Below are 15978 nucleotides of genomic sequence, written 5' to 3' on the forward strand. Positions count from 1 at the left end.
GTACCTGACCTGAGTGCCATGGTGACTTTAGGGGGGGGAGAGAGAGAGAGAGAGAGAGAGAGTTTAATCGTAGTAGCAGTAAAGGAGAGATGCATCAGTGTTTGGGGGTGGGAGGGGATTCTCTTTTTCTCTTTTTCTCCGCCTTTCTTATTTGAATCATTACGATTAAGTTATATTAATATTTTATATTAATTTTATAGGTAAATTATATTTTATCATCTTAGGTTTGATGGAATCCATTGATGAAGATGATGGGGGGAGATGAACTTTGGGAGATGAAAGAAACTGGTGATTTGGATTTGGGGCAAAGCTATTGAAATCAAGGGCAAGAAGAGCAGTAAAGTGATGATAGCTGCCATCGACCCTAGCCACAATTACGGTCATCGGCGACAAGGAAAGACTAAAGACATGTCATTTCATCTAATTATCTGCCACATGTCTTTTTACTTAATTCTAATTAACTTTATATTAAAAGTTACTTTTACAATTTTGAAAAAAAATTAACCAAGGTTAAGTGAAATGACACGTGATAGATGATTGGGTGTATGGTGCACATACACAAAAGTTTATGTTTATGACAGTAAGCAAAAATGCTTACTTAGTCATTAGAGAAATTTCGATCATTTAATCTCAATAAAATAGTAGAATTATGAGGAATTAGTTCGTTCACAGAATAGTGAGAATGACTCTCACCGAAAGAGAGAGAAATGACTTTCAACACTATTTATATAGTTTTGCATTCATTATCATGCCCACATTTGGGACCCCTACATAAATTAAAGGCTGTGTCTCGTGCACATTATTATTTGTATAAATTAAAGGCGAGTGGCCATGTATTACAATGGTGAAAAAGAGTTAAGCTTTTGTATGACATCATAGTTTTGAATTCCGTAGATAGCTAATCTAACACCTAATCTAACAAACTTTATCATTTTGACAAAAAAAAAAAAAAAATGAAGAAGAAGAAGAAAAGAAAAGAGAGAATTTGAATGCAATTATAAAAATATACGTTTAAGACAGTCCATCATGCATATAAGAAAATAAAATTTTGACTACTTAATTGTTTATTTCATTAGAGCGACAAACATTTTTTTTTTTATGAGACAATTTGTCATGTTATTATGGTACAATTTTTTTTTTTTTTTTTTCTAAATTTATGTACATCAAGAAGATGCTCTTAGCTCTGATGATTGCATCTTGAGTCCCCATAAATTAAAGGCTAGGTTTCTCGCATATTATCATAATTCCATTATCTGTTTAGAGAGCAACGTGGCCTGATATTGGACAGTATTATATGGGATATTACAAATACATGCAAATTGCAACACCGGCAATAGTGTCAATTTTGGCAATTGCACTATGATGATAGGAAAACTAAATTTTTAAATTAAATTTACAAATAAAATGATGTGTAACTAATAAGATACAAGTACATTAATTGACACTTAATTAATAATTCTATCATCAACAACTATATTATTTGATTTTAAAATTTTGATTTCACTATCATTACCAATCGAAAACAGTTACAACTTTTTAAACATAAAAATACTTTTTCAAGTCTTAAACTTAAAAACACAATACGTGAGTTTTTGAAGTTTTTTAACTCAACCAACCTTTGCTCCCTCCCTGATCCTCCTCTCTCCTTGCCCTCTCACTCTCCAATATTTGCCGCTCTCTCTCTCTCACTCTCTCTCCTCCAATTTTACATCTATTGTCTCTCTTGTCGTTCTTCAATTTCTACCTCTCCTCACCAGAATCACTAAATCAAGTTTAGCCTATACAATCTCATTTGTCCAATAAACCTCTTTGACTCAATCATCGACATTGCATCGATTTTGAACTGTGGTGAGAGCTTTTTCTACACGCCAGCTGCCGTCGCCGTCGTTGTGGAGCCAAAAATAATTCAAAAAATTATGCAGATGCCATGTGGACTTTTGGATTAAAAGGAAAAAAATTATCCTTGAGGCACACTGGAATTCTCACGCACATGCAATGGACAATAACGACTCAATCAAGGAAGAGTCAAAGATAATCAATATGGTATTTATTCAAATCCCTCTCATCACTCCTCATCAATCCCTTATTGATTTTAGGCTTTTTAGTCAAAATAGTCTCTAAGATTTGCATGACTTCTCACTTTGGTCCCTGAGTTTGTCCACAATCAATCATTTTGGTCATTCCATGAAAAACCTCCATTAAATAAGAGTAAAATGACAAAAATACCCTCAATTTTTGTTAAATCATTTTGGCATATTGCAATTGTATTGAGGGTAATTTTGTCATTTTAATCCTTATCTAACATAAATTTTACTGAATGACCAAAATGATTGATGGTGGACAATCTCATGGATCACTTTTATTGATTTCAAATCTTAGGAACCAAAGTGAGGAGTTAGGCAAATCTCATGAACCATTTTAACTAAAAAACCTTGATTTTATTCAAAAAGTAACTCCAAAAACTTCCTATTTGAATTGGGAATAATTGGTTGAATAATTGCAAGATATTATTTCACATAATATCTTGCAATTATTCACCCAATTACACCATATATGCCCGATTCGTTAATTGCAAGATATTATTTCCCAAAACTTCCTATTTAAATTTCACTTTGTCATGAACAATTTTGATGGCCAATTTGCTTAGCATGTGTATACGTTATAACAAATGCAGCTATAGCTGCACACGAAGGCAACCAAAAACTTCAAAGTAGAGCTGGGAGGGCTTCTTGGGGAGAGTATAGCTTGCTCTGGCAGGTGAAAGAGTAATAGCTGCTAAGAAAACGACAGAGATTTTGAAGTTATCCAAGGAGCCCACATCATTCTTCATAAACAAGATGATTACTTAAAAACATTCTCAACTACACATTTTTTAAAAAAAGTCTCCCCTTTCTCTCTTTAAAACTTTCTCTGTGAAACACAATTCTAATAACTTTTGTCACCGGCCCTAGCCTTTGGCTTTGGGTGCCAGAGGCATCCACCCCTTATTCCTTCCTTCCTTCATTCTTTCCCCTGTCTTCTCAGTTTTGTCTTGAGTTTTCTTAGTTTCTCTCTCCTTTGCCCTCTCCCTCTCTTTCTCCCATATCATCTCCTTTGTTCCTTTCGCCTTTTCCAGTTTTCTTCCTTCCTTTTTTATTCTTGGTTCTCTCTTAATTTTAATCTCAATTTTCCTTGAGCCAAGCCCCCAACTATCCCAGACTTCAAGCCCCTTATTCAGCGTTTTTCCTCTGCTTTTACTGTTTTTTGTCTTTTCCTCCCCTCTCCCTAGCTGTGAGGCTTCATCCCCATCCCACTATGTGCTTGGATCAACGGGCTCCAATTTGAAATTGGATACTAGATTCACTTCCCTTCCCTCAACTAGCATGCTGGACCCCATCGAGGCCAAGTGTTGGGTATTTTACGTACCCCTTAACCTCACTCTCTACCCATATGTTACTTTGTATATATTTGCAGGGGTTCGTGAAGAGGACTTGGATTTGATGTTTATTTTCTCGGTTCAGAGTTTTGCTTCTTCCAAGGATGTGACGACGGCGGCGGTGCGGTCTTTGTTGCTGGAGAGTAGGGTTTTGTTGTTTGTTTTTTACAACCTTTGTGCCTAAGCTAGTGCGGCTCTTCCATTGTTTCTTGGGTTGCCGCTTGGGCCTTTTACTTTGTCTGTAATTGTCTACCTTATTCTTTTTGTGCCTTGTACTAGTTTTTAATGTAATGAAAATGATCTTCGTGATAAAAAAAAAAAAAAAATACTTAAACCTTTAGGCCGTGTTTGGTACACCGGACAAGATTAATAATACAGAATACAGTGTTTGGTGTTCGTTCATATTAGATAGCCACCAAATTAAATAATCCGGGCCCACTTATTTTATATAGTAAGCACCCGTTTCCTTATCCCCTCTAAAACCACGGTACAATTTAGTCGGCTTCCTGAGAACGCACCCTTGCTCTCTCATTCCTCCTGAAAACGCACTCTCGCTCTTTCTTCATCTCCAGACGGTACAAGAAAATCTCTCGCTCTCTCCTTCCTCTCCAACCGCACCGGTACTCTCCAGACGCACTACTCCCAGGTTTGTCTTCTCATTCTTCTTCTTCTTCCCAGGTTCCGCCCCTCCCTCTGTTCTTCCTCTTCCTTCTATTTTTCTTGCAATTTTCTTTCAATTGTTTGAATCTAGTTATTATTTTCTTTGTAATTATGCAATTGATTATGTAATTTTGTGTTTTAATTAGAATTTTCGAATTTAGGGTTTGTTGTTGGGGTCAAATACCTGAGACTCGAAGCTCTCAAAGGCCATTTCTTTTTTTTTCTTGAATTCCTGCGATTCTTTAATCCAAAACCTTCGAACCCTTTTTTGGAATTTCGATCCCAACCCACTGAGTGGAAGAGAAAGAGGGCATACTCTGCATGTTTGGGTGATGATGCTAGCATCCATTGAGAAGAAAACCCTGCAATGGAGCAACATTGGAAGAAGGGCAACTTGAATGAGAAGTATGATTAGTGTTTGAGATGTGAAACTCGTCATCTTCATGAGCAAGAAAAAGAGTTTGTGAGAATTCGGGCAGATGTTTTTGATAGAGATTAATGCGTTCTACAACTTGAATGAGAAATATGTTCAGTGTTTGAGATATGAAACTTGTCAAATTTTTTTTCTTCCTATTTCTTATATGGTTCAGTACCAAACACAGTATAAATAATACGGTCATTAGTCTGATACTGCACCAAACACCCAACTAATTTAGTCAGTACTATCCGGTGGTTATTTATCCTATTAGACAAAAATAATCAGTACAGTCCAAGCTGCCAAACGAGGCCTCAATATATCTCCATGGCTGCAAGGCCCTTTGACTTGCCCGGTTATACGACTACTAGGGTTTTTTTTAATTATTTTCTTTCATTTTATATTTTTTGTCCTATAACGTTCATCCGACCATTGGGCCATCCCCAATGGGGTAGGGTCCCAAACTTTTGATCGGAGGTTTTTTGGATTATTTAAACTAACATCCCCTTAAACTTATCAAGATTTTACAAATTTTTTTTAGAAATTACATTAATATTTTTTGAAATTTTAATTAATTTACACATAACCCCTTTTACCCAAATTTCAGCTAAATTTTTTTAGATACAAATTTAGCCTTATGATCACATAAGAAAATGAAAAATAAATAAACTTTTATAAAGGAATAGAAAAATAAAAAACAACAATAAAAAATCAGAAATTCCCAAGCAGCCAACTATCTCCTTGTCGATCAAGCACCCCCTTCCCCACTGCTTTGCCATGACTACCTGCAAGCCATTCCTTTTATTTCACACGTACAGCCTTGTCTCTAACTGGGCCTCTCTATCCTTATCTCTATTTCTCTCCCTAGAGTTGTGGCAGAATCGTAGAGATCTTGATGGTGGTTCGAATGAGGCTAGTAAAGCCGTGGCGGCTGGGTTTGGAGCTGGAGGAGCTGCTTCTGTTGTACAATCGGAATCACATGCCGAAAGCACCTTAAATGGAAGCTAAATAGCTGCTTCCAAGTCTTATGTATCTATTAGGCCCAAGCCATTGCTATTGTTGCTTTCTTAACCCAGATTGTGACCGAAATCCATATCAAAATTCAATCTCCGACCTAATTCTTTCATGGGTATTTACCATTCGCCTTAAAATTATAATCTTTTTTTGTGAATGATTGAAGAGATTGTGGTGAAAAATGAAAATTTGTAGCGAGAGAGACAGAGGTAGTTAGGGCTCTGACTTTTTGATTTTTAATTTTTTTTTTTAATATTTAACGTTTTAATTTGTTTTTTTTATTTATGTATTTATATAAAAAATTTAGTAAATAAAAATAGAGCTTTTCTTTAATTATATGGGGAAATTAGTAAATTTATAATCAGATTTTTTACTCAAAGGTTTATATGAAAGAATGTACTTTCTCTCCTTGTGGGATTGTGTTTGATAAACCTAATCTTCCCCAAGCGCTCGATTTCTCTAGTTTGTGTTTTGTACTTTTTTCCGCAATCTCCCTGTTCTAGTTTATTGGGTATTTTGAACTTTGTGTGTTGGGTTCTCGAGAATTTATTTCTCCAATCCAACCATTATGGAAGGAGTATAAATTTTTAGTTGTGACGGGAACACAAGTGATACACCACGTGTTTTAGAAGTGATGAGAAATTTTATTTTTTAATATATTAACTTTTTAACACACATATCCTATTATTTATATAATAACACATGATATACTATCCGTGTACAGATCACATTGAAAAATCTTTCATGGAAGGAGATGGGGGAATTTATTACAGGAATCTACTTCATATAGTTAATGAGGATAAAGGAAGTCCACCTACTTCTAAATCAGAACTCTGCTGCAAAAGTAAATATCCTTTGGGAAAGTATAGGTACTCAAATCTAAACTTCCTCTTTGTAGTTGTTTTACTTGCTCACCAGTTAGAAGAAGTGCAAACGGAAGATCTGGTTGTGGAGCGTGAATACAATCGAAAGTCCAAGCTCGGAATTGAATCCACAAAAGACATCTCTATCATTATCTGCTCCAAGGGAACAAGGAGTAAGCGACAGCAACGGACACATGGCGCACCAGGAAGTTGAGGGGTTGGTGGTCCATCTGGAGAAGGCAATGATCTGTTCCGTACTCTTCTATTTGTATGGCTACGGTTAAGCCACGTTAATATTTTATATTACTATTCATTTTTGTCTTATTATCTTTATAAAAAACAAAAAACATAAAATGTTGACGTGGTTTAACCGTGACTACATAAAACAGGAGGGCACGAAAAATGGAAGGGCAGACAATCTTGTCCCTTTCTTAACCCAAACCCAGATTGTGATCGAAATCTATATCAAAATTCAATCTTCGACCCAATTCTTTCATGGGTATTTACCATTCACCTTAAAATTATAATCTTTTTTTGTGCATGATTGAAGAGATTGGGGTGAAAAATGAAAATTTGTAGTAAGAGAGACAGAGGTAGTTAGGGCTCTGACGTTTTGATTTTTAATTTGTTTTTTTTTTTTAATTATTTAACGTTTTAATTTGTTTTTTTTTATGTATTTATTAAAAAAATTATTTAAAAAATAAAGCTTTTCTTTAATTATATGGTTAAATTAGTAAATTTATGAACATATTTCTTACTCAAGGGGTTATACGAGGGGAGTTAAAACTTCAAGGAATGTTAGTGTAATGTTTCAAATACGAGTAAATTTTGAAAAAACTCGATAAGTCTCAAGGTGTGTTAGTATAATTAATCCGATAATTCTTTTTATACAATGACATGATTACACTAAGGGAATGAAATAATAAATTAGTTGCACTATCATCATTTTTTAGGGAAAAGGATCCTTGCCAAATCCTTTTGCTTAGGATCTCGGGAATCATATAATCATGTCCGTTCATCGTACATCGTGTGGTCAAAAATTATTTTAAGTTTTAAAATTAAATACAAATAGTATTTAACGAAAACCGACTGCACGATGTACGATGAACGTACATGATTACATCCTTAGGAAAAGGATGCAACGAGGATCCTTTTTCGTTTTTGAGATTCAAACTTAAAATTTTTTTACTCATAAGTAAAAAAAATATCATATAACTAACTTGTAGTACTAAGTAACTTTTGATCAAAGTTAATTTGCTAGGTAAAGAATGCGTGAGATTTATTCAAAAAAAAAAAAAAAAAAAAAAAAACGAAGAGTAGCAAACTTTTATAATTTATAAACTCAGTCTCTTACCAGTCAACCCCGTAACATTTCCACCTAACCCGAAGTCTGTATCTTCTTGTGGATGCGGAAGGCTTCGTGGAGGCTGGGCACAGGAGGAACATCCATATCCGCATTATGGTCCGCCACCAACTGCCAGCGGATTCGAGCAAAACTGGTCTGAATCCGACTGATCAGTAATAAGGTTGGTCAATTTAGATCGAATCGAATACAAGTTTTCTGTTTTTTGCGTGTGGGGAGTTTTCGGAAGCTCGTATATCATGGCAGTGGCTTTGGTTGGAGGGGCTGCGATAGGAGCACTGTTTGGAGTACTGTATGATGTCGTAAAGGAATCGATGGGAAGGACTGTTATGCAGTACAAACCCCTCCTTGAAGATCTCAAGTTCACACTAGACTGTTTACGACCGCGGATCATCCAAGAGATAGGAGATCATAACGTGGCACTGGGTCTCCCAAACGATGACATAGAACGTCTCCAACAACAAATGGAGGAGGGTATAAAGCTCGTTGGCAGGTTATCGAAGCTTAGCATGTGGAACTGCTACGTCTTGTGCGGTTGCTGCAAATGCTCGGAGCCGAGCTACACCGATCGACTTATTCAATTGGATAGGTCTCTTAAAGCACTTTTAGAAGTGCTGAGGTTGCAGGAAGCCAGGGACATGAAGGAGAACTTGCTTTTGAATAGGAAGATATTCGAAAAACAAGATGAATTGGCTACAAGGCAGTCGGAAATACTGAAAATTGCAGGGGATATACTTCGAGCGCAGCAGGAAGATAAGGGTGTGCAAGAGCTTTCAGGAAGTAGTGCACAAACCGTGGTGCAGGAGCAAATTGGAGGCAGTGGTGTGCAGCAAGCGGCATCAATAAACAGAGGAGGAGCTGCTCTAGGAGCAGTGTTTGAGGTACTATTTAGTGCCGTTCAACAAACGAAGGAGAAGACGAGGATGTTTAAACGCATCCTGGGACATCTCGAGTCCACGCTAGACTCCATAAAGCCATTGATAGAAGAGATTGCAGAATTTAACAAGGTATTGCATCTTACAGAGGAAGGACTAGAAAGTTTTAGAGTAGAGATGGAGAAGAGTGTAGAGCTCGTTCGCAAGTGCTCAAAGGTTAGTCTTTGGACAAGCAACAAAAAGTATGAATATACCAAGAAACTTCTTGGATTGGATGAATCTCTTCAAAGATTGAGAAATATACTGAGAGTGCAACTAGCAAGGGATGCGATAGAAAGCTTGGTTTCGGTAACTAATATAGAGACGGTGACCATGAAAATTGAAGAAAGTGGTATCATACAATACGATCCATTAGTTGAACTTCCATCGGGGGACGGGGGAGAGTCTTCGGGGAGTGGTGCAGAGACAACACCGCATGAACAAAATGGAGAGAATGGTGGACAACAAATGGCGCTGTCAGGTGGAGGAGTAGGGGCCACTGCTCTAGGAGCGGCGTTAGCAAGGGATGTGAGGGAGAGCTTGGTTTCCGTAAGCAATATAGAGGCGGTGATCAATCAAATTGAAGGGAGTGGTGTGGCAAAATTACAAAATGAGCAAAATGAAGCTAAAGGTTCATGTGAAGTGCCCGCAGCCATGGCTAAGAGTGCAGTTAGATTGAATGCACTAAGTGTGGAGGGAACAAGGGACTTGACTGAGACATTGGATCCGGAAGCGAATATAAAGGTAGGGTGGCAAAATGTTGAAGAGAGTTGGGTGGCACAAAGTAAAACTGAACATCCATTATGTACAGTTGGACTGGATGCAATGAACATGCAGGTGGGAGCAAGGAGTATGGAGGAGACCTTTGTAAGTGATGTAGAGGCGGGGCTAAAGCGAATTCAGGGCAAAGAAGTATCCGAACCTGATGCGCCATTTAGGGAATTGAAGGAGGATGTTCTTAAGGATGAGGAAGATGAGGAACTTGATGAGCAAGTGGAAGATCATCATGACAGGAAGAAGAAAGGAGCTGAGTCTGCGACAGGTGCAAGTGGAGATGGGATGGCGATTTGTAAAGCTGATGGGTGTGCCGTCGATCTGAGTGATGCAAAGGTGTATAATAGAAGGCAAAGGGTGTGCGAACTTCATTCGAAGGCTCCACTTGTGATTGTGTCTGGTCTAAAGAGAAGGTTTTGCCATAAATGCAGCAGGTTTGGCCTCTCCACCTTGTTTTATAATTATTGTGCCGCAAATATTTTTGCTTCTATGATTTCTGTCTGGTTTGGTTTTCGGATTTCAATCTTAATAATTTAGTTAGTTGTCCTGAATCTAAATGTTGTGTTGTAGATTTCATGATCTATCAGAATTTGATGACACCAAACAAAGTTGTCGTAGGCATTTGCCCTACATTGAACGCGATGGTACAGGCACTCAGGTAAAGGACGTAAGTGGTGATATAGATACGGTGATCAGTCGAATTGAATGGAGTGGTGTGGTACAATCCCAAAATGATCAAAGTGAAATTAAAGGTTCATATGAAGTGGTCAAAGTCACACCACCAGCAGTTGGATTGAATGTACCGAGTATGAAGGGAAGAAGGGATGCAAAGGAGACATTGCAGACCTCAGCAAGTAATACAGAGGCAGGACTGGAGCAAATTCAGGGGAAAGACGTGCTTGATTTTGAACCTCTGTACGCTGAATATAAGGAAACTGAATACATACCTTCATCGGTTACAGTTGGCTTGGATGTGCTTTTGAGAGGATTGAAGAGGTTTCTTCTTAATGATGAGGTGTCAGCGGTTGTGCTATCGGGTCCTCAGGGAAGTGGGAAAACCACATTGGCAAAATACTTCTGTGAAGATGAGGAAGTCAAAAACATATTCAAGAACATGATCTTCTTTGTTCATGTTTCGGAAAATCCTAACTTGAGCCGTATGGTACAAACACTATATCAACAGATTGAACCCGAGGGTTTCCAAATACCTGCGTTGCAAGACGAATCAATTGCACTTCACTGGTTGCGCCAATTTTTCATGAAAACAGCACTGCACCCATCAGTGTTGGTATTGGATGATGTTTGGCCTGGATCAGAATCCCTTCTTGACAAGTTTGATGAATTCAAGACACCAAATTACAAGATTATGGTGACATCAAGGTCTGAATTTCCGGCACTTGGTTTTCCATATTATCTGAAATCACTGAATGATGAAGATGAGATGACTCTTTCTCGTCAATCCCACACAGACATCGAATCACTGGATTTTGAATTCCTGTCAAGGGTTTCTTTGCCATCCTCTGTCACATTTGATGATGAAAGCCTGATAGATGATTTTCCTGATTCCTCTGCATCCGACTTGGGAGGCAGATGCTCTCATGTTTCAACAGCTAGCGGGACAATGGATCAATTTCAGGATTCCTCCGCATCAACCTTGGGAGATAAGAGCTATGTCCAAGAAAATGCAGGGACAATGGTGAGTTCTTAGTCTGCAATGAACCCCTACAAATTCTTATGCTGTTTTTTTCTTTTTTTTTGGTGCAAACGTGTTCATACTGTTAGCAATATGGCTCAGGTTCTTATCCAACTTTAACATGCTCTCTTTCTTTCAATTTAGTTTCCGCTTGACAACCCTGTCAAGTCTACGCAGACATATAAGCAGAAGAAGCTGGTATTGAAGGTGAGTGCCAGTGCCAGTGCCAGTGACAAACCAATGAAGAAAGTCATGAAAGCTGTCCACGCGACAAAGGGTATTCTAATCTTTCTTGCCTAGATTTGTTTACAGCACTTGATTCAAGGCCAGTTTTAATGTAATAAAACCGTTTCATTTTTCTTTCCATTAATTGTTCGGTTGATTTGGATATATTCTCAGTTATTTTAATTATTGTTAATTTTTTAAATTTTACTGAATAATTTGCTGGTGGAATTTAGTTCCTGGTGGGATTGATTGAATAAAACCAGGAGAGTTGTTTTTATGCTTATAATTTAATGAGTTGAATAAATTTATGGTCTATGAAAGAAATCATAGTTCTTGCAAAATTAGTTACGGTCTAATTTGTGTGAAAATAACAATTGTGGTTGTCTACTTGAGCAGCAGGGATTGCTCAACCCACAACTGAGGGTCAGCAAGATGCTGGGGATGAGCCTCCCAAGCAAAGCTCAACTCCGTCGGTGTTTGTGAATTCCAAACCAATGAGGGAGGAACAAGTGCAAAATGCTGTTAAATTCCTTTCGCACCCGAAAGTTAGGGGCTTTCCTGTTGTTTACGGACGGTCTTTTCTCGAGAAGCAGGGGCTCACAAAAAAAGAGATTGACGAAGCGTTTCAGCATGTGCCTGTAAGTGAATTGATTATTGGTATTCAAGCTAATTGTTAAGTCTCAATGTTTTTCGTGTTTGACGTTGTCTGTTTGCAAATTGAAGGGCCCACCTTCAGGTACGCAGGCAACTACCGGAAATCAAGGTAACACCGTCACAAAAACCAGATATTTTTTGTTTGACCTGAGTTTGTCAATTGTTTATATAAGCTTGGTTGTATATTTTCTTGTAGCAGATGGACAGGTAAAGACATCGTCAAATGTTCAGGCACAAAATACAACTCAAACTTTGCAGCCTTCCGCCACTGCTCCCACTAAAGCAATTTCCCCTGTGGGTACATTAACAGTCGTAGGACAAATGGATATGGATGCGGTGGATGTAGTTGCAAGGCTGAGAAAGATCGCTTCAACAGAGATAATGTCAGTTGAGCCAGTTGCAAGGCTGAGAAAGATCGCTTCAACAGAGATAATATCAGTTGAGCCAGCGAAGGAAGAGACCAAAAAGGACAGGAAACAAACAAATTCAACCCCACTATCCGTATTACCCAGATGAATCATCTGGCACGTTGCGATATTTCTCTCCTTGAATTGTTTGATTCAAGCATCTTCCTTAACATTTGGCATGAGATAGGTCAGCTACTATTTATTTTACTTTAAATTATGTACGTCATCTAAGTGCTCATTCGTAGCACAGAAAGTTCTCTCTTCGTGAGAGTACTCACCGGAGACTGAGTGTTTTCCTTCTTGTCAAACCTTGTTCTAGCCGTGGGCAGGGTCGGTAGCAGTCCACCCTTGCTCTTTCTTTTCCCTTTGTTCTTTCTTTCCGGTTCCTTCTGCTTCCTTTTCCCCCTGCTTGCCATCTCGATCTTCGCTGTCTTTCGAACCCAATTGTTGTCGATTTCATCTTGTTGGAAAATTTAATAATAATATTATTATATTAAATTTATTAATTGAATGGAAATTAGAAAGTGGGGTCTTTTGGTAGAAAGATATGCCTACTTAAATGAAGTGTTGCAATTTTTTACTCTTCATGAATAGTCACATGTTTTCCAAAGAGGTCTCTCACATTCTATAAATAGAAAAGCCCCTAATAATCACCGAGATAATAATAATAACTTTTTTCATTGTTTACATACATACATATTGCATTAAATATTAGAGTCTTATTAAGTCCATATGAGAGGGTTTTCAACACAGTCGTGGTTCATGGAGCCTTATGATTTGGAGTGCTACTATTATAAGGACGTAGTCGTTGTATATTGGGAGACATGCGCCGATCCAACCATGAGCACCGTAGTGGGGCGTAAACTTGTCTTAAGGACAAAGTGTCAAACACTTGCCTCGACCGTATTTTCTAGGTTTTTCTAATTCATTATATCATGTTCATTTTCTTAACAACAGAGATGGATTCCATAGAGATCAAGAAATAGACAGAGGAAGGAAGCTTGAAGGAGAAGCCAAAAGAAACTCTCTATATCTTTTACTCAATGTATTTGTTATTACAATCACTCTGAAGAATCAAAGAAGGAAAAGCTATTTATACTATCTTATCTAGTAAGCCATACATGCACATGTTTCTCACGTGTAGTGAGCCTATATACTTATCCAATACCCCCCCCCCCCCTCAATCTTTGCTGGGGTACCCAAGCTTAAGATTGAAACAATGACGCAGAAAATCTGGTCCATGTAATCCCTTTGTCAACACATCAGCAATCTGATCCTTAGTACACAGATACTCCACTGACAAATCACCCTTTTGAACCCGTTCACGGACGAAATGAAAATCTGTCTCCAAGTGTTTAATCCGAGAGTGCTGAACCAGATTTAAACTCAATGCTATAGCTGATTGATTATCACAATAGAGCACTGGAGAAGAAGGCATGTAAATCCTTGAGGATAAGCCGAATCCAAGCAATATCAGCAGTGGTATGTGCGAGAGCACGATATTCGGCCTCTGTGGAACTACGAGAAACTGATGACTGCTTCTTAGATTGCCAGGAGACAGGATTCTGCCCAAGATAAACAACATACCCAGTGATAGATCTCTGAGTGTTCAAATCAGCAGCCTAATCGGAATCACTATAGGCAGTGACTGTAAGTGGACCTCCAGAAGTATATGTTAAGCCACATTGAAGAGTACCTTGGAGAAATCGAAGAATTCTTTTAACCATAGCAAGATGAATGTCAGTGGGAGCATTCATATATTGACACACAGTATTCACAGCAAATGCAATATCAGGACGGGTAAAGGTGAGGTATTGTAAGGCGCCAACTAAGCTTCGATATAATGTAGGATCTGATAATAAGATACCTTCAGTGGACAAAACTTGATTATGAGGCTTGCAGGGTGTGGAACATGGTTTACAGTCATCCAATCCAGCCTTGTGAATCAAATCTTTAGTGTATTTGGCTTGATTAATAAACAGATCCCCATTAGAGTGATATGTAATCTGAAGCCCAAGGAAATAAGCCAATCTTCCCATATCCTTCAGATCAAAGACTGCATTAAGAGTTGTGATCACAGACTGAATCATTTGAGAATTAGACCCTGTAATGATAATGTCGTCTACGTACAGGAGTAGAATAACAACATCATCTCCAACAGTTCGAACAAATAAACTAGAATTTGTCATAGATGCTTCAAAACCAATTGCTTGCAGATAACTAGTAATTTTATCATTCCAAGCTCGTGGAGCTTGCTTTAAGCCATAAAGAGACTTAACCAATTTGCAGACATGCGTAGGAAATTGAGGATGAACAAAGCCTTGAGGTTGCTTCATATAGACTTCTTCCTGCAATTCTCCATGAAGAAATGCATTCTTCACATCAAGTTGTCGAAGTTCCCAGCGATGTGTTGCAGCCAATGCAAAAACTAAACGCACTGTAGTATGACGAACAACTGGACTGAACGTTTCTGTATAATCCAGCCCCTTCTCTTGGTTAAATCCTTGAGCCACCAGCCGAGCTTTATAACGTGATATAGAACCATCACTGTGTCTTTTAATTTTATACACCCACTTGCTTCCAATCACATTCTTATCACAAGAGTTAGGAACAAGAGTCCAGGTGCCTTGAGATTGAAGAGCATCAAACTCTTCTTGCATGGCCAACTGCCATTGAGGGATATGAGAGGCTTGTTTAAAACTGGATGGTTCAAAAACATCCAAAATATCAGCAATAAACGTGAAACCTCCTGAAAAATGAGCATTATCTTCAAGAGTCAAGGATGCCACTTCTGGAAATATAGCAGTCAAAGCAGGATAGTCCTTTCTGGTAATGGCACTTGTTCTCAATCTGGTTTGAATACCTTGTGATATAGACACATTCGCTGGCCTAGGAGAATTGGGTGAGGTAAGAGTAGGGACCGCCACGTGAGATTGTTGTGGTTGAAGGACAGGCAACAGAGAAGGAGAACTGGAAAGAGTAGCAGGTGAGACAGAATCCTATGCATTGTCCAAAAAACCTGAAGAAACAGATCTGAGAGGTTGTGAAGCTGAAACAGTCTGGAAATCTTGAGTATGACCATCATGAACAACCTGATCCATTGGAACTGATAACTGAACAAGAATAGGTGGCACATGACTATTGGAACCAGAAGAAGTATTAGACCCAGCAGCTATATAGACATCATTCTTGTAAGGAAGCACATTCTCATCATGATAAACATGGCGAGTGATGAGAACTTTCCCAGTTAACATATTATAACAAAAAGCACCTTTATAACCTTGGGGATATCCCAAGAAAACACACTGAGTGGATCTGGATTGCAGTTTAGTAGTATTATATGGTCTGAGGTAAGGATAGATTGCAGAACCAAAGACCTTCAAATGACCCAGGTCAGGTTGCTTGCCAAACAATTTTGCAAAAGGAGAATTCATATGAAGAGCCTTGCAAGGCATCCTATTAATCAGAAACGCAGCATGTGCTACAACATAAGACCAAAACTTATGGGGTAACTTAGCAACAGATAACAATGTTATAGCTGTCTCAATCAGATGTCGATGCTTCATCTCAGCAAGACCATT

The 15978-nt window shown here is 38.2% G+C and overlaps 2 protein-coding genes across 2 annotated transcripts; both read left to right on the plus strand.

Moving 5' to 3' along the window:
- Window positions 1–7755: 7755 nt before the first annotated feature.
- On the plus strand, window positions 7756–11465 carry LOC137711482 (uncharacterized). Its single transcript, XM_068450727.1, has 3 exons — window positions 7756–9852; window positions 9989–11114; window positions 11256–11465. Exons 1-3 carry the CDS (start codon window positions 7970–7972, stop codon window positions 11409–11411), a joined length of 3165 nt encoding a protein of 1054 aa, XP_068306828.1. The 5' UTR covers window positions 7756–7969; the 3' UTR covers window positions 11412–11465.
- Window positions 11466–11719: 254 nt separating this feature from the next.
- LOC137709869 (peroxisomal membrane protein PEX14-like) lies at window positions 11720–12860 on the plus strand. The gene is made up of 3 exons (XM_068448846.1): window positions 11720–11974; window positions 12060–12099; window positions 12190–12860. The coding sequence occupies exons 1-3, from the start codon at window positions 11831–11833 to the stop codon at window positions 12504–12506; spliced, it is 501 nt and encodes a 166-aa protein (XP_068304947.1). The 5' UTR covers window positions 11720–11830; the 3' UTR covers window positions 12507–12860.
- Window positions 12861–15978: the final 3118 nt, after the last annotated feature.

This window comes from Pyrus communis, chromosome 12, assembly GCF_963583255.1.
Source record: "Pyrus communis chromosome 12, drPyrComm1.1, whole genome shotgun sequence".
NCBI lineage: Eukaryota > Viridiplantae > Streptophyta > Magnoliopsida > Rosales > Rosaceae > Pyrus > Pyrus communis.